General features: G+C 35.5%; 1 protein-coding gene and 1 long non-coding RNA gene across 7 annotated transcripts; one reads left to right on the top strand and one right to left on the bottom strand.

Annotated features, from left to right (window-relative positions):
- Nucleotides 1-1,764: 1,764 nt before the first annotated feature.
- Nucleotides 1,765-12,614, bottom strand: Not3 (CCR4-associated factor Not3). Of its 5 annotated transcripts, none has more exons than XM_020942954.2 (12): nt 12,488-12,614; nt 12,226-12,410; nt 11,947-12,095; nt 11,748-11,845; nt 11,539-11,688; nt 10,656-11,477; nt 10,512-10,581; nt 10,083-10,454; nt 9,876-10,028; nt 7,711-8,375; nt 2,116-2,325; nt 1,765-2,007 (listed from the first exon to the last, which is right to left on the bottom strand). In XM_020942954.2, exons 3-12 carry the CDS (start codon nt 11,969-11,971, stop codon nt 1,909-1,911), a joined length of 2,664 nt encoding a protein of 887 aa, XP_020798613.1. In that variant the 5' UTR covers nt 11,972-12,095; nt 12,226-12,410; nt 12,488-12,614; the 3' UTR covers nt 1,765-1,908. The 5 variants fall into 5 exon arrangements, with proteins under 5 accessions (XP_020798613.1, XP_020798614.1, XP_086697375.1 ...); XM_020942955.2 differs by having other exon boundaries at nt 12,482-12,593; XM_086841249.1 differs by having other exon boundaries at nt 12,515-12,593.
- LOC147644704 (uncharacterized) lies at nt 12,608-13,145 on the top strand. Of its 2 annotated transcripts, none has more exons than XR_015273561.1 (2): nt 12,608-12,681; nt 12,749-13,145. It is a non-coding gene; the product is annotated as an uncharacterized LOC147644704 (long non-coding RNA). The 2 variants fall into 2 exon arrangements; XR_015273560.1 differs by having other exon boundaries at nt 12,610-12,676.
- The last annotated feature ends 4,550 nt before the right edge of the window (nt 13,146-17,695 follow it).

Below are 17,695 nucleotides of genomic sequence, written 5' to 3'. Positions count from 1 at the left end.
TTTTACAATCACAGTTTTGCATTTTCCTCTATATCTAACGAACATTAAAACTGAAATTCTAGAATAATAAAAAAATGGCTATATCACAAATTTGACGAAAATTTGTTGAAAACTGGAAAAGTACATTTTTTTCTAAGAATTTTCTCTTCGTTTCTATATCAGCCATATGACATAGTCGTTCTATCGGGACGTGGCTTGATCGACTCGGCTGTTGACGAAGAATATATGTACTTATGTACATATATGTTTTATATGGTCGAAAATGACTTCTTCACTGCGTTGCAAATTTCTGTCTGAAATTATAATACCCTGCAAGCGTATAAAACTAGTTAAAAAAGTTCGGTAGACGAAACCGAGGAAACGCGGATAAATTCCCATCCGTGTTACTTACTTGCATTTTTAAAATGAGATTAGGATTCCATTTGTTTGTGTATAACGCATTTTAGGAGTTCAGAATATATGTAAGTGGCAAAATCGATATCGTGAAGAGAAAACTTCTTCAGCTCTTATTTTTCTTTGGATTTAATAAGTTTTCATAGTCGGATTTTAAAGTAATCAAGAGCTAAATATGTCTAAAACTAGTTCCCTTTAATTGTGATCAAAGTTTAATTTAACTAGATATTTAATATAACTCCGAGAAAATATAGTTGTTTTACGCCCTTTTACTAAGATAATATTTACAAAGGTGTTGTACATGAGTTGTAACTATATATCGGTAGGTATCGATTTGATGCCTTTTTTGTAGAAAGATCATATATGTATAATAGACCCAACAAATACGCGTAAACTGAAAGGTCTTAACGTGAAACGTCTTTTGCCTTCAAATACAAAACATAAATCATTACAGATAGAATATTTTATGTAAAAAACTTTGACTAAAAATAAAAAGTGAGCGGACGCATAAAATTCCAAATTTTTATTTTTCGTCAACATCAAAACTGTTGTCTAATGCCCAGAAAAAGAGAAACAAAATCATATGTTTTTTGTTGAGCCTTAAGGGCCCATTAACTAATAATGGGCAGTTGGTTGTTTCAATATCTGATATAATGTAAATACATTCCTAAGTATTTTCAATATTTACTAGAAACATTTCTTCTGAGGAACCGTCACAAGCATTTAACACAATATTTCCTATTTACTTAAATGACATTCAGTATGTATAGTCACTAGCTAAATAAATAAAAGAATACTTAAAATTTTTTAACTATTCGCTCATTTTTTATTTTAAAAAAGTATTTAATTACTTATTAATTTGCTTTTTTTCCATTCAACACATGCTCAATCTATATCAATTATCTTAGTAACCGCAAAATGACATTATTAAATTTATTTAAGATCAGCTGATTTTTTTTGTTGTCTCTTAGTCTACACTCATAAAAATTGGTGAATTTTTTGTTTAAATCTGTGTATGTATGTATAATTGAAAGTGTATGTACTACAATCTGGTTTTATACAATTATTGAAGGTTTGCTTAAGGAGAATCACGAAAGTATTCGCTTTATGTATAGCTAGATTCCACTCCATGTTAGCAGAAGCGCTAAGCGAACTTTTTATAGAAGTTTTGTGTCGTTTCGTCTTTCGATTTGAAAGGCCGTGCGAGAAGACAATAAAATAAATATAAAAAATCTATATAAAAAGCATAGTTTTACATTCATTTTGAACAAGTATTTCAACTTAATTTTTTCCTTTGAACGTATGCTTTTGCCTCATTTTTCTTAGCTTTATCATGATTTTTCTCTTGCTGTACGTCGTAATCTTTCTCTCTTTTATTTTTTGTGTGTACGATATTGGGTGTGTTTTGTGATTGGTATGAAAGTGATATTAATTTAATTTTATTGTTTTTTTTTTTTTTTTTTTTTAAAATGATTTTCTTATTGACAAAGGAGGGACAACAATTCTCAAATTTTTTCAATTTAGCTCCTTGTCCTCTAAGTACTTGTATTCAAAGGTGAATCCCTCCTTCTTGCGCTGACTCCACTTTTCATAGTCAAAATAGATGTACGTACCCTGGGAATTATATAATATTAAAATTATAATATATATAACATTTAATAGTTATAGTCAATAAGTTTTTTATCTTCTTATTTATTTCTGATTTTATATATAAAATCTTACCTGTTCGTAATCATCATTGATAATTTTGGGTTCCTCGTGACGTTGAAACCACATCATATATTTGGTGTGGAAACGCCAACTCTGTTTTTTTAATGCCTTGGCAGCCAAATATTGAGCCTTGGAGCCCTCCATATAATAGAACACAAAGAACAGCGTCTCCGTTGATAGTCGTTGATAGAATTCAACGGTATCATATATGGGCAGCTGTGACTATATTTAAATATTTATTTACTATATAATATAAATAAAAATTTTAGAGCTCGCAAATGACAGTTGACTATTAATCCATCGCCCAAAAAGTTTGTAATTTTCAAAAACCTTTAAATGTAAATTATAGAATTATTGATTTGGGAAAAATAGGGTCCTAAATTTAAACCTCTTTCATTAGAATGCAAAAGTAAGACAATAAAAAGAACCATTTTCCCGCTGTAATTTAATCATGATTATTATTGTCCTACTGTTAATAAGTTGTTATTAGCACTATTCCATATTCTTTTCTTGACTAAATCAACAGAAATGAAGGTGTTGATAATAATGATTACGCATCCTGGCCTTAGATACTGATAAGGAGATCATTGGATAGTTAGGGTTAGATCACCCTGAACGCCTTAAAATGGGAGGGTATTTTAAAAATGTATTTTGCCAAAGCTATTAAAAAATTAACTTTTTATTGATTGGAATATCATAGTAAATATGTTAAACTAGAAAATATTTATTGGAAAAATACAAAATATTCACAAATGGTGGAGATATAGCCAATCTAATAAGGCAATTTTTTTAGTGAACAGTTGTATGGAGTACCTGCTGCATAGGACAGTTTTTCTCTGAAACCCGAAAACAAAATTTTTTTTAACTATATAAATATAGCTAACGTAGTCGGTATAGAAAAATAAATTTTTTTGACCAAATAGGAGCACTTTGAAAAAACAATTTTTTTGTATACGAAATTTGTGCTTTAAAAATGTATGATATAACTTAAATAAAAATAAAAAAGGAAACTAACTTCGGACAGACGAAGTTGCAGATAGAACTTCTATGACTAGGAATCCATACAATATAAATTATATATATTTATGTTAAAAAAATGAAGTAATACCTGCTTTCATTTCATTCACCTATACATATTATATTTACAGTTTTACATTCACAGGTATAAATATGGCTATAAAATATAAAATGGCTATATCTCAAATTTGATTAAAATCTGTTGAAAACTGAAAAAGCTATAATTTTTAATTGTATTTGTCGATCGTTCCTATGGGAGCTATATAGTATATAGAAGTCAAATTTTTGAAAATTGTACAAGAAATTGTAGAATAATTTAAGATGCCCATACCTAAAATTTTATTAATTTCTGTTGAAAACTAAAAATGTTAAAATTTTTGTTGTAAAAATTTTACGATCATTCATATGGCAGCTATATGATAAAGTAGTCCGATCCAGCCCGTTCCTACATATATACGAGTGAAAGTATATAGAAGACTAACCACAAAGTTTCATTCAGATACCTTTAAAACTGAGAGACTAGTTTGCTTAGAAACGGACAGACGGACATGGCTAGATCGACTCGGCTTTTGATCCTGATCAATAATACTATGTTGTTTGGTAATGACATACTGGTTTCTTTATTGATTTTTGACGACGACTGGCAAAAAAAACTCGGCGATTCGATTTTCACAATCCTCCCTTGAACTCAATTTATGTCCATCGAAAAAATTTTTCATGGCCAAAAACAGATGGTAATCGCTTGGGGCAATGTCCGGACTATAAGGTGGATGCATTAACACTTCCCAACCAAGCTCCCTTAGCTTGTGATACGTGCTTAGTTGCAGCTCCTCACATGACGATCTCGATCCACTAATTCCATGATTTTATCCGTATCAACGGTCACTGGTCGTCCGGAAGGCTTGGGTGTTTCGGTATCAAATTGCCACTTCGGTATCGCCTAAACCACTGTTTGGCGGTTTGAATCGAAAGTTTGTTATCTCCTAAGGCAGCAATAATCTGTCTGCGAGATTCCGCAGCAGTTTTTCCCTGTGCGAAATAAAATTTTAAAATTACCCGAATTTCTGCGTTTGTGAACTCCATTTCAATCGATTGTAATTTTTTAACGTGGAAGCTCATGTAAACAAACTATATATCATTTTAAAGGTGATGCCAATACCTTTCAAACGATATATAGCATTCCCAGATTCAATTATATTTGACTTTACAAGCGAAGCGCGAAATTTGAATGTAAAAACCGGTATGTCATTACCAAACAACCTAAAATATATACTTTGCATGGTCAGAGGTGCCTCCTTCACTGCGTTGCAAACTTCTGACTAATAATTATAATACCCTTCAAGGGTACAAAAAACATATCGAAAAAATACTACGTCATGCCATAGAGAATGTTATAGAAAAGCTGTGTAAATTTGAAGAGAATTGGTTGAGTAGATTTTGAGAAATCATATACACCGTTTAACAAAACGAAGTTTTGAGAAAAACGCAAAAGAATATAATACAGTACTCTAAGGTAAACAGGCAATGCTCACTTCTAATGACTGTAATATCCACAAAAAATGAGATAAGCCCGAAGTTTTAAAATTACCATAAGAACATCGGTATAAAAATTATGTAAAAATAAAAAAAAAAACATTTTTCAAAATTTTTAGGGTGGTCTAACCCCTTAAAGCCCAGTATCCGGTTTAGCATAGTTCCAGCAGAATGCAACCATGCTGTAAACAGCCATCCAAATTTAAGATCTTGAAAAAATTGTTGCTAAATCTAAAGGAATTACTAATGTTTTGCCTTTTCATTAAAAGCCCTTCGCCATTTACAAATTACGCGAGTAGTTCACATTTACCTAACATGTTTTTGTTTATTCTTTTTGGGGCATCATAGTTTTCCATTTACTGAAATTGATTTCCAAAATGCAAGCCAGAGTCATACTGCCATTTTGACGTTCCAGAAAATGAATTAAAATATATAAATATTCAATTTTTCAATTTTTAAGGCTAAGTAGTATAGCACTTTATCACTTTCCTAAGTATGAGAAAAAAAAAACCATAGAATTATCAGTTTTTTTGGCAAATTTATTTTAAAAAAAATTCACTGAAGAATTTCATTGAAGAATTTGATTGCTCAAAGTTAACAGAAAAAACACCATGCAACAAAGAGGTCTTAAATGAAATATTGAGATTACGAAATAGTTAGTTAGATATTTCATAATCGCATGTCCGCAACAATTGATTATTGATCGAACTATAACTATATAAACTATATAAATAAAATTATGTTTACAAAGATCAAGCAATTAATATATATATATATATATATATATATATATATATATTTTAATTAATATATTTATATATATATATATTAATTAAAATAAAAGTTTAATCCTTTGCTTGATCTTTGTAAACAAAATTTTATTTAACTATAATTCGTATCTTTTAATTCTTTACAATATATTGTACTTGTTTAATTTGTATGAGCTTTTTAAAAGGTTTATTTTCTTAGCATATTCGCATTTTTATACCCTTGCAGGGTATTATAATTTCAGTCAGAAGTTTGCAACGCAGTGAAGGAGGCACCTCCGACCATATAAAGTATATATATTCTTGATCAGGATCAACAGCCGAGTCGATCTAGCCATGTCCGTCTGTCCGTCTGTCCGTCTGTCCCTCTGTCCTTCTGTCCGTCTGTCCGTTTCTACGCAAACTAGTCTCTCAGTTTTGAAGCTATCTGAATGAAACTTTGTAGTTAGCTTTCTATATACTCTCACTCGTATATATGTAGGAACGGGCCGGATCGGACGACTATATCATATAGCTGCCATAGAAATGATCGGAAAATTTGTACAAAAAAAATTGTAACATTTTCAGTTTTCAATAGAATTGGATCAAATTTGAGATATAGCCATTTTACTATACTCTACAATTTTGTATAAAATTTTATGAAAATCGGATTACTATATCATATAGCTCCCATAGGAACGATCGAGAAATTAATACAATTAAAAATTATATCTTTTCAGTTTTCAACAGATTTTCATCAAATTTGAGGTATAGCCATTTTATATTAGTCTTAAATTTTGTGTAAAATTTCATGAAAATGGGACGACTATATCATATAGGTGCCATACCAACTATCGTTTGATGTAGAAAATCTGTGAATGAAAAGCTGCAAATATTATATGTATAGGTGAATGGAATGAAAGCAGGTATTACTTCATTGTTTTTTAACACAAATTATATATAATTTATATGGTATGGATTCCTAGTCATAGAATTTCTATCTGCAAGGGTATATAAACTTCGACGTTAGCTTCCTTTCTTGTTTTTATTAAAGTATGTAGTCAATGAAGTACAGCATCGGAGAACCGAAAAAACGAAACCGAAAAACTATTGTTTTAAAACACAATAATTCAAGTAGAACCAAAGTTAATCCATAGGGATCTCAAAGTGAGCTAACGATACGAATAGCATTAAACCTACAGATAATGCTCACATCGCCATGGGTAAAATTTGTTCTAATTTTTAACACTTTTAATTTTGTAGCGCAGTTCTCAAGTATATGCCACCTATATAATAGAATTAAATTATTTCTAAATGGCTCATTAATTTAATACAATATGTATTTTTACAGCAGTCCTGTTCGAAGTTTGCTAATACGGGGCTGATTAAATTTTGATTGTAGTCTACAACATGTAGATAGTTATGTAGTAATGTAATCTTTAAAATTAAAATTAAATTAAGAAGCATAAACGGCCACAAATGCACACTTTAAAATATTTTTAAATCAACCGTTTTTGGAGCAGTGTTGTGAAATATTCACAAATACTTTTACAAAAGTATTGACAAGTTCGAGGAATATTTGCCTTCGCATAATGTTATGTGCAGTTTATAGACTAAACTAAATGATATTCTAAACATATAATATTAACTTGAATTGACAGCTGTTAATACTAAAACAAACTGTATAACATTAATCTCAGAAATATGTCGTTCATTTTCGTTAAGCTGACAGCCCTTAAATTGTTCCTTTCAATTTTATCTTTTCCGTTCGAAACATGAGCAGGGGAGGCCGATTTGCAATATTGCACAAGATTGGAATCAAAGCGATCTTGTAGTGAACTAATTAGTTTTGAAAAGAATGTTCCGAAACATTCGAGAATGCAATAAAGTTAAAATTTATAATTTACTTATATGTATGTAACGGGCAGTAGGCATCTCCGACACCGTAGATTACACAGCATCGCCAACCAAGTCGATTCAGTCATGTCCGTTGGGGTTCCGTGTGAAAAACGGATCTTAGATACTCTAATGGATATTGCAACCAAATTCAGCGACAACCTTTATATGTGTTCAAGCAGATCATGTTTTGTATACAATTTGAACACGGGAACATCCGCCTTCACAAATAATGATAAAATCGTAACTAAGCTATTATATTGAATTTGAAAAATAAAATGGTATTGAAAAACCATAAGAATATTTTAAATTACATATGTTCGAATCTATACCGCGAAGGAGGACCAATAACATGTTATTTACGAGCTCAGATAAATATAAATCTACAGAAACTAGGATCCAGAGAAAAGCTTACCTGTGGGTAATGTGCAGGCGTGGGTACTGGTGCGCGATGAAAGTACGTTTGTAATTTCTCCGTGTCCATGGGCTGTGGTAGATGGTAGTAGGCAGCCTCCATCATTTGAAACTGTATTTGATGCTCTTTCTGAAGCGGCGTTGGTCCCAATGGTGTCACTCCCAGCAGAGTAGGAATGTGCGCCTCTGTAGTGGCCATTTGTTGTTGTTGCTGATGTTGTTGCAATGTAAGGACCTTAGCATTTCCACTAGTCTGCTGACCAGCAGCGTTCGCCAGAGTCATTATCCCAGTGCTGGTGGCAATGGGGCCGTTGCTGTTTGTTGACGCATGGGACCCAGCAACTGCGATTGATCCGATCGCTGCAGCATTAACCGCTACTGCGTTCTGCTGCTGTTGTTGCTGCGCCGCTACTTTTTGCTGCTGCTGTTGTAGGTTGGCAGTGTTTTCCGAGATGAAATGTTGCTGGAGGATGGATTTCGGTTGCGGTTGATGAGATAAAGACAGTGGCTGCCTAGTGTCGACATTGCTTGGTTGCTGCTGGATTACGGAATTGACATCGATTGTAGATCGATTAATAGCTTCTTGTGCCATCGTTTTTAATGAAATCGTTGCATCGGCTACATTGCTATTGTTGTCACTAGTACCAACCGAGGAGACTTGCAGACCTGTAAATATATTATTTAATTAAAAAAAAAAAAAAAAAAAAAAAAAAAAAACATTTTAAAAATTTGTTAAGAACTAGAGTTGAGAATTGTGAGGTATCTTATAAATGAATCTTTATGTTAAATTAACAAATATTGAAAATGCCTCTGAGAGCCTATTTGCGTAACTCTTTTTCAGAAGCCAATATTTCTGTCGATTTGAAAAAGAAAACCGCTGCCTAGAGTGATAGATTGAGAGATACCCGAAGGATCTTCGAAATAAACATTTAAGTAAATAAATAAAAATAAAAAACGATTAACGAGATTGCAAAAAAAAAAAAAAATTAACTAGTTTCTGATACGGCACGCTAGTTGAAATATTTATTTGTATACCCTTGCAAGGTATTATAATTTCAGTCAGAAGTTTGCAACGCAGTGAAGGAGGCACCTCCGACCACATAAAGTATATATATTCTTGTACGTTTGTCCGTTTCTACGCAAACTAGTCTATCCGTTTTGAAGCTTTCTGAATGCAACTTTGTAGTTAGTCTTCTAATACTCTTAGTCTCTCTAATACTCTGCAAGGGTATAAAAAAAGGTATTGCTTTAGAATATTTCTACCCAATTCTCAATTCTCTCTGCTTTGCAGCTTAGTGCCGAAAACGAAACTATATACTTCTTTTGCAATTTACCATGGGTAATACTTGCTGTCAAATTTTTATAGTTCAATATACCAATGCTTGTTTTATTTTACTCTTTGACATCGGAATGTTTTATTAAAAACTCACGTTTTTATACAACGGATTGCCGAATTTAACTTCCTTACTTGGTTTTTATTATTATTTTTTTTTTTTAGAAATTTTGGTCAATTATGGATGTTCTTGAACAAAATCACCTGCCGAATTGATTTAGCCGCGGTCGTCGGTCCGTCCGAGTGAAAAAAAATATATGAGATTATAAGAGCTACAGTTACTTAATTTTGTGTTAACATTCTTAATTGTTGCACACAGATCAATTTAGTTTTATAATTTCAATTTATGTAAAAACAACTCAGCTTTATATTGGTTGAAAGGTAAGATAAATCAAAAGACAATGAAGTAATTTTGTTCCTATCCCTCTTGGTTTCAGACTTACCGCAGGTGTTACGAGTGAAGTCTGAAAACGTATTTTTAAACTGGGGCAACCAAAATGTAATGTTTTGTATATTCTTGTTATTTTTTAAATTAATTGTACAAAATTTATATTTTATAAATCGATCGGACTAATCACTTAAAACAGCATTTGTCGGTTCGGGAATATTAGCTTTTTCTAAGCACTATTTTAATATATTGTGCTGAATTTTAAAGTCATCGGTTAACTCGCATATAACATATTTTGGTGACCAGCTGTAAAAAGGAAGTTTCTCTGGCAGGCACTTATTTTCAGTACTTTAAATTCTTTTTGGGGCGCCGAATTTAAAAAAAGGTTTAACCCATGCATAACAAAAACGGTTTATAAAAAATGTTTCGTAAAACTTATTCTTACCGTTATGTAAATGTGAGGAATTCGTTTGAAGATTGGATAATTGTGTCAACTGTTGTTGCTGGGCCTGTGCTCCCGCTCCAACAATAGCAGCCACCGTGGGAGCTGCAGGTTGTTGTTGCTGCTGCTGCAATACAGATCCATTCTCCAAGAGTGCTAAAAAAAGTTACAGTAAGTAAGTGCAATCATTAAATTTTGTTGTACTCCTACATGTATTGTGTTTTGCTACAGCTGCAAATGCAATTGGTGGTGAGGCATGGATCACAGATAGGCCCTGAACGTTGCCACTGTTCGTGTTTGCAGAGCTGGCGGGACTCGAGGCAGCAGTTGCAGTGGTACCTGCAGGAATGCTGGCGGAGGAACATATGCCAGGCGTAGGAGCATGTTGCTGTACGGCAGGATTGTGACCACTATTGGTTGCTGGTGCAGCGGGCGCTCCCGTTCCCTCGTTAGCATTATTTCCGGCCCCGCTCATACTTGTACTGCTTTGTGGCAAGCTGGAAGTAGCTAAAACCGCGGTAGTTGTTGCCTGCTGCTGCTGTATTTTACTGGGCGTTGAGCTGACAATCTTATTGATTTGAACTGAAAAAGTAACAAGAGTTAGTAATATTTTCTGCACTCTATTTATTTGCTACTTACTATCACTACTCGAGGGCATCTTAGCCGTCGCTCGAACAGGCGTGGGCTTAATAAGCTGCAGAGGTTGTTGCTGCGGACAAAAGTAAACCATTCATTGCATAACTCATACAAGGGAACAAGGTAAATCCGTTTCTCAATACACACTTTCAATTTGATGTTGGCATTGCTTTCGCTGCTTTTGTTGCGCTTATCACTTCCACTTCCACCACTAAACTGTGCAACCGGGACGCTGCCAGACGGGTCGGTAGATGTTGTCGCTGAGGATGATGCTGCACTGGTGTCACTCGCATAACCTATGTTGTTTCCATTTGATTGCGCCTGAGTTGCTGCTTGCTGTTGCTGGAACAAAGCAGCGCTGGCTGCACTACTGCCACTGCTTGCCGCTGCCTGCGCGGAAGAAGTAAGCACTTGTTGTACCGTAACGGGCGACTGCGACGGGCTGCCACCGGAGTTAACACTGCTTGGTGATCCGCTAGTCTCGTTGCTATTGTTGCTGTCAGTCGTGGCAGTGCCACTTAGCTCCACCTCGTCGAGTCCAATGATGTCGTCGTAAATAAACTCATTTTCCTCGAAGTCTGGCTCTTGCGATGAATCAATGTAATATTCGACGTCATCTTTGATCTTGTTCACCTGCTCCGCCTCGACACCGTCGTTGTCAAGCAGCCTCAGCAGAGTTTCTAGCTTTGTTATATGGAATTTATGCCTATCCAATTTGCCTCGCAGATCGTCCATACGCTCCTGCTTGTCCCGGTCCAAGCGTTTTTTTTTACCTGCCAACAGCGATTCAATTTCACTCTCATACTGGTCAATCTGTATTTGTAGTGAACTAATTGAACTGGTTAACCAATTCCGGGCATCATCCTTAATTCGTTGGGCTGGATCCATTTTTTGTGCTGCTCCCAAGCCTTCCTTTGAATATGCTTTTGTTTTTGTCTCTCGCTCGACAACCTTAAAACGTTCCATTTGCTGTAATAAAAAAATCGCTGTATTGATGTAAACATATAACAAGTCGACAATGAGTAAATACCGTTTCAATGAGTCTTCGATTTTCCAGCAGTGCACTTTTGTCCTTTATTTCAGCTGAAGCAATCCATGACTTAATCTGATCCCGCAATCGCTGCAGCTTTTTAATTTCTTTCTTGAGATCTGCCTCATATTTCTCCTGCAGATGTTTTTGCTAATAAAGATTTATTATAATATAATAATAATACTCTTTTTAAATTTGAAAACACTTACCTTCTGGTTGGTATTTGTAGCATTATGCACCTTTTTCCAAATATCTTCAAATGTTTCAACGCCCTCGGCAACTTTTTTTAAACACCGATCGATTTCGCCTAAAAAAAAATAGTTTAAAAGAGTTGGCTTCATTTATGTGCATACTTATGAATCTCAGATAATGTATACAAATTTTAAAAGAAAAATATATTTTGCTTACCTTGCAGTTTCCTCGTCGCAGCCATGGCTATGTGTAATCTTGTGGACTTTGGTGACGCAAAAAGTCAGACATAGTCTGCTTCTAAATGCGGCGAATGTTAGAGTACAACACCCTAGCCGCTTGGGCAGGAGGAATCCTAAATTAGGAGTCTGCAATAAACAGGAATGTTATGAGTGTTCGTTGTACAGAACAAACGGAGCGTCGTGGCGGTAAGGGCGCGTAAGTTACGATGCACACGAATATGCAAAAAAAATCTTTTCTTCGTGGAGCCACCTTTACCTTGGTCGGTAACACCTCTCACAGTTACTCCTGTAAGTTTATAACTTTTCTTTGGCCCCCTTCTGTTACTCTTTGCTTTGATGATTCTCTTTTGGGAGTCAGATACAAGATTTCGATTTTTCCTTAGTTTTAGAACTCTGTGATGGAGAGGCACGGAGCACAACGTGGCGGCTGTGTTTGGGTTTCTTAAATATTGATAAGATAATTAGTTAATGTGTAATGAGGCTTAGCAAATATAAAGATTATGCATTTATACATTTACAGATACGTTTTATGATTTTTCGCTTGCTTTTTGTTCTCTTCTTCTTCGCACATTCCGCCATCTTGAAATATATACCACCAATACTTTATGTACAATATATCGATATATCGACTGTATCTTTTATATTATTTCAACTCTAATCTATAAATATTTTCTTGTTGTTTTTAACTATCGCACGGCAATCCATAAGTACGGTATTGTATTGTATTTTAATTTGTTTTACTTGTTTTGTTTCACGGTATTCGGTGATATTTTTATCAGGAATGACCAAAAAAACTTAGACGCTATACATGGATATACCTATCATTTAGCTATCCAAAAAGTCGATTTATTCGAACCCTTTGGACAACCTCGAGATGAAACAACTGTTTTCAGCAGCCGATATTTGTTATTTGTAGTAGTAATATGATTAATTCCCTCTATTAAATTGAAGACAATGCAACAACTTAGAGTGAAATTTGAGATTTGTTTCTCAATCAGCTTCAAAATAATCAATGTATTTCTTAATAAATTAAATTATGGAGTTGTATTCCATTAAACGTGAAGAGGAAACTTTATAATTCAAAAAGTAAAGTAAATTTGTAAATTTATTTGTTTATCAATCAGCAACAAAATAATCTATGTATTTCTTTATAAATTAAATTGTGATTTTTCAGCATTCTGTTTATTTTTTCTCAATCGAAATGTGGTTTGTTTCAACAGCATCTTACAATCGCCTTAACTTTTCTCAAATGCGTACATATTTTCTCACAAAGGCAGACACAAGCTGATTCAAAACATATAGGGATTCCCTATATTAATAATTGGTTTCGTTCAACAGAACAACATGATCACTGATCCGTGATGGATCTTATAAATAATGATCAGCAAAAAGAGAGCATGATAATAGTACGGTAGTTTTTCACGATAATGTTGGATTTTATCGATGGTGAAATATCGGTGATAATAATAATAGAAAATATGGAATACAAACAATGGAAATTAAATTTTAACTCATGAAATCAGTTATTTTGTTTCTGTTCCATTAATAATCAGTGTTCATGTTGCCCTGCTGAATTCAATTAATGACTGAATTACTGAAAGTATCCCCTACTGAAGACAGCTGTTCCCATAAAAACGGTTTATAAGATTTTTTCAGTCTTCAGCGACCCCGGAGACTGAGAATATCCCTTGAAATTTTTAGTTTGACACAGCAACATATTTCCCCATGGAAACAAATCAAAGTTATGCATATTAACGGTAATACAATTTTTTGATGTGAAATATTTAATGAATATTTACACGCGAAGAACTACGATACCACCCTTCAACATGCCCAGTATTAACGGCATGGAGCTAAAACTATCGGAGCGAGCGAAGTATCTAGGAGTTATCCTGGATAAAAAGCTCTCATGGAAAGATAACATTGCAGAAAGAGTAAGGAAAGCAAGCATTGCTTTCTACTCCTGCAGGAAAATGTTTGGGAACAAATGGGGACTGCACCCAAAGATAATTTTATGGCTCTACACTGCAGTGGTACGACCAATTCTTACATACGGAGCCCTAGTATGGTGGCCGGCACTAACTAGGGCTTACAACAGAACGAAGCTGACACGGATGCAACGGGCAGCGAGTGCGGGGGCAGTGGGTACAATGCGCTCATGCCCCGCGGCTGCTCTCAACGCCATCCTGGATATAATGCCGATAGAGCTGTTCGTGAAGGACACTGCGGAACAGAGCGCAGTAAGACTGAAGGCGAGCAATTGCTACGGCGCCGGGCACGGCAAAATCCTTGGAAACAGCGGCATTAACACAGACGTTAAGACCGACACCATGATCGCGGAAATGAAATTCAGGAACGCATTCTCGACATCATACCCATCAAGGGAAGACTGGAGTAAGGGCAGAGTAGTAGTGGAGAACGAGGTGTCCCTCTACACCGATGGGTCAAAAATGAGCTGCGGCGTAGGGGCTGGGATCTTCGTTGAAAATTGGAGAATTGAAAAGGCTTTCAATCTCTCTAACTCGGCGACGGTCTTTCAGGCTGAGTTACTAGCCATAAGGGAAGCAGTCGAACTTTCCTTAAGGCAGGACCTCAGGGGCAAAAGAGTTCGAATCTACTCGGATAGCCAAGCGGCTATAAAATCCCTATCTGCCGTGAAAACGAACTAACGACTAGTGGCAGAATGCAAGAAGGCCCTTAATAGACTTGCCGACAAAAATAAGGTACAAGTAACATGGGTACCGGGACACAACGAGATCCCAGGAAATGAGAAGGCAGACGAACTAGCCCGTGCAGGTTCGGCAGGGCTAAGTTCTGAATTCGAATTACCGATCTTCCTAAACGCGATCCAGACAAGGCTAATAAAAAATGGCAAAGTAAAACGACCACAGAAGGTCAAGGGAATGTTGGCCGAGGTACGACAAGAAACGAACCACTGAACTGCTATCCAAGAGCAAGCGGGATATCAGCAGGTTCACGGCACTCACCACAGGACATTGGGCGATCGGTTCGCACGCAATGAAGTTGGGACTGCCATACAACGCAATATGTAGCTGTAAGCAACCTACAGAGCAAGAGACACCGGAACATCTGCTCTGCTTCTGCCCAGCGCTAAACCACATCAGATTTCGACACTTCGGTGCCTACCTGATGGAGTCACTGAGAAAGATAGGAAAGCTGAAAGTTTCAGCAATCCTAGGTTTCCTGGCTGACTCTGGATGGTACTGATAGTGAATAACAACAACAAACAGAGGGAGTGGAACAAAAAGGAGCTTAGCTCTAATTGGAGGCCCCAACAATGGGCCTCACCACTGCAACCTACCTACCTACCTTACAAGCAATTGTTGATCCGAGGTGTTTGCATTAAAAAACTGCATCACTTTTTATACCCTTGCAGGGTATTATAATTTCAGTCAGAAGTTTGCAACGCACTGAAGGATCAGGATCAGGATCCGTCCGTCCGTTTCTACGAAAACTAGTCTCTCAGTTTTTAAGCTATCTGAATGAAACTTTGTAGTTAGTCTTCTATATACTCTCACTCGTATAAATGTCGGAAAGGGCCGGATCGGATGACTATATCATATAATATAATTTTTACAAAAAAAATTATAACATTTTCAGTTTTCAACAGAATTTAATCAAATTTGATATACAGCCATTTCATATTATTCAAATTTTTTTTTGTAAAATTTTATCAAAATCGGACTACTATATCCTATAGCTCCCATAGGAACGATCGAGAAATAAATTCAATAAAAAATTATAACATTTTCAGTTTTCAAAAGATTTTCATCGAATTTGAGATATAGCCATTTAATATTAGTCTTAAATTTTGTGTCAAATTATTTAAAAATCTGACGACTATATCATATAGGTGCCATACAAACGATCGCTATGTGGATCAAAAATGCATATCTGTGAATGTAAAACTGCAAATATAATATGTACAGGTGAATGAAATGAAAGCAGGTATTACTTCATTGTTTTTTAACATAAATATATAAAATTTATATTGTATGTATTGTATTGTTAGTTTAGTTTAGTGTATACAAATCATTATAATTTGCACAAAACACTCTAAAAAGTTCTTTTTAACCGACTCGATGCGTTTGCTTTGGACGCCGTAATGTTGGCTCCAAACGCAGCATCCAATTTCTAAGATAGGACGAACTAAAGAAGTATATAGTATTTAGTAACATAGGGGTCATTGAATTCATTCGACCAACGTTTAATAGATGAAAGCACACCCCTGGCTCTATTCACCATAGACGAAATATGATCAATAAAGTCAAGTTTTGGGTCCAAGCGGACGCCCAAATCATCAACAGAATTAATTCTTTCCAAAGAGCAGCAGTTCACCGTGTAAGTAGAAAGCTTAGGAACGACACGAGAGAATGTCATTAGCTTGGATTTCGAGCCATTTAAGTTTAATAAGTTTACACGGCACCAAGTTTGAAAATTATTAAGATCTGTTTGTAAATCCGACTGGCAGGCAACGTCATTGAATTGCACGCAAAGCTTGATGTCATCCGCGTACATAAGCATTCTGGAGTTAGTCAAGACTTTGGGCAGGTCATTTATAAATAATGTAAACGTCGGCACAATACCTGAGCACACAGCCAGGAATTCCGTCGGGACCTGGCGAATAAACTGGCTTGACACGGTGAAGATCTAAAAAAGAGAGCTTTCGTTTAGTCTAGGACAGAAAATTAAGTTTGATTTGGGTATGTCGTAGAAATAAGTCTGGTGTAAATACGAAGAGTTTGCATAGGTTGTTTGAAAAAACTGCGAATTGGATTATTTAACGGAACACATTCAGTAAAAAATGAATTCATGGCACTGTAAAAAATATCCACGGCAACTGCCATGTCAGTGCACATGTATAGATCGGACCAATTGAACTCGTTTATAAAATTATTCAGCCGTTCAAAGTCCTTCTTACGAAAGCATAGGACTTTATTGGCTAGACGGTCAGATATATTCTGTACGACACACCCGATATCAAGGTTCACATCGAAAGATGGATCTTCGGTCTGCGTCAGACGCGCCACCCTTGCTAAACTGACTCTCGCAGGATCAGAGACGAAGCAAAGATCGAGCAAGCTGTAAGGAATTTCGGACATGGTTGACTTGAGACCGCGATATGTCGAACAAGCCTGCTATAAAGTCATGTTGTGTAGGTGTATGGAGAGTTTTGGTGGAATTATTTGAGCACTAAATAGCACCAGGGATATTAAAATCTCCTAGGACTACCAACTGGTGTATATCCAAAAGTTTACTGGAAACCATCTGAATGATTCCAATAAATAGGAAGTTCCGACAATATGGGTTTGTAGGAACAGGTAATAAAAATATCAATCAGAATACATGTTAGGAAGCTTACTACGCAAGCCTCTTGCATTCTGATAGGAAATACCTAGGGAGTAGGTTAGTTTTTTGAGTCGGGGTTCGAAGATCAGGCCTGGGAAGAGTTATTCCTACAGGCCGCTTTTTCTTTTTCTTCGCTTCGAACTCCTTAACAACGATGTACTCTGGCCAGAAGTTGGGAGAGCAAATAGTGTTAAAGAGCTCGTTAGGGACATTTATTTTGAAAGAGGAAATGTCCCTAGCATACGAAAATTTAAACTGTTCCACCTTAATCTTAATTTTATGGGCTCTGGTGTTGCCTTGTATAAAGGCGAGAACATCTTCCGTTGTTTGATCAGGGGAGAGCCGCGTGACAAAAA

This window comes from Drosophila serrata, unplaced genomic scaffold (assembly GCF_035046125.1).
Source record: "Drosophila serrata isolate PLE 108 unplaced genomic scaffold, ASM3504612v1 contig_112, whole genome shotgun sequence".
Classification (NCBI taxonomy): Eukaryota; Metazoa; Arthropoda; class Insecta; order Diptera; family Drosophilidae; genus Drosophila; species Drosophila serrata.
This window is presented reverse-complemented; position numbering and strand designations above follow the sequence as displayed.

What these genes read in the sequence shown, in the direction of transcription:
- Not3 (XM_020942954.2), bottom strand. Translation starts at nt 11,971, where the DNA reads ATGGCTGCGACGAGGAAACTGCAAG. An exon ending in TGCGACGAGGAAACTGCAAG is followed by an intron (nt 11,846 to 11,946) that starts GTAAGCAAAATA and finishes ATTTTTTTTTAG; the next exon opens with GCGAAATCGATCGGTGTTTA. An exon ending in ATGCCAACATCAAATTGAAA is followed by an intron (nt 10,582 to 10,655) that starts GTGTGTATTGAG and finishes TTTTGTCCGCAG; the next exon opens with CAACAACCTCTGCAGCTTAT.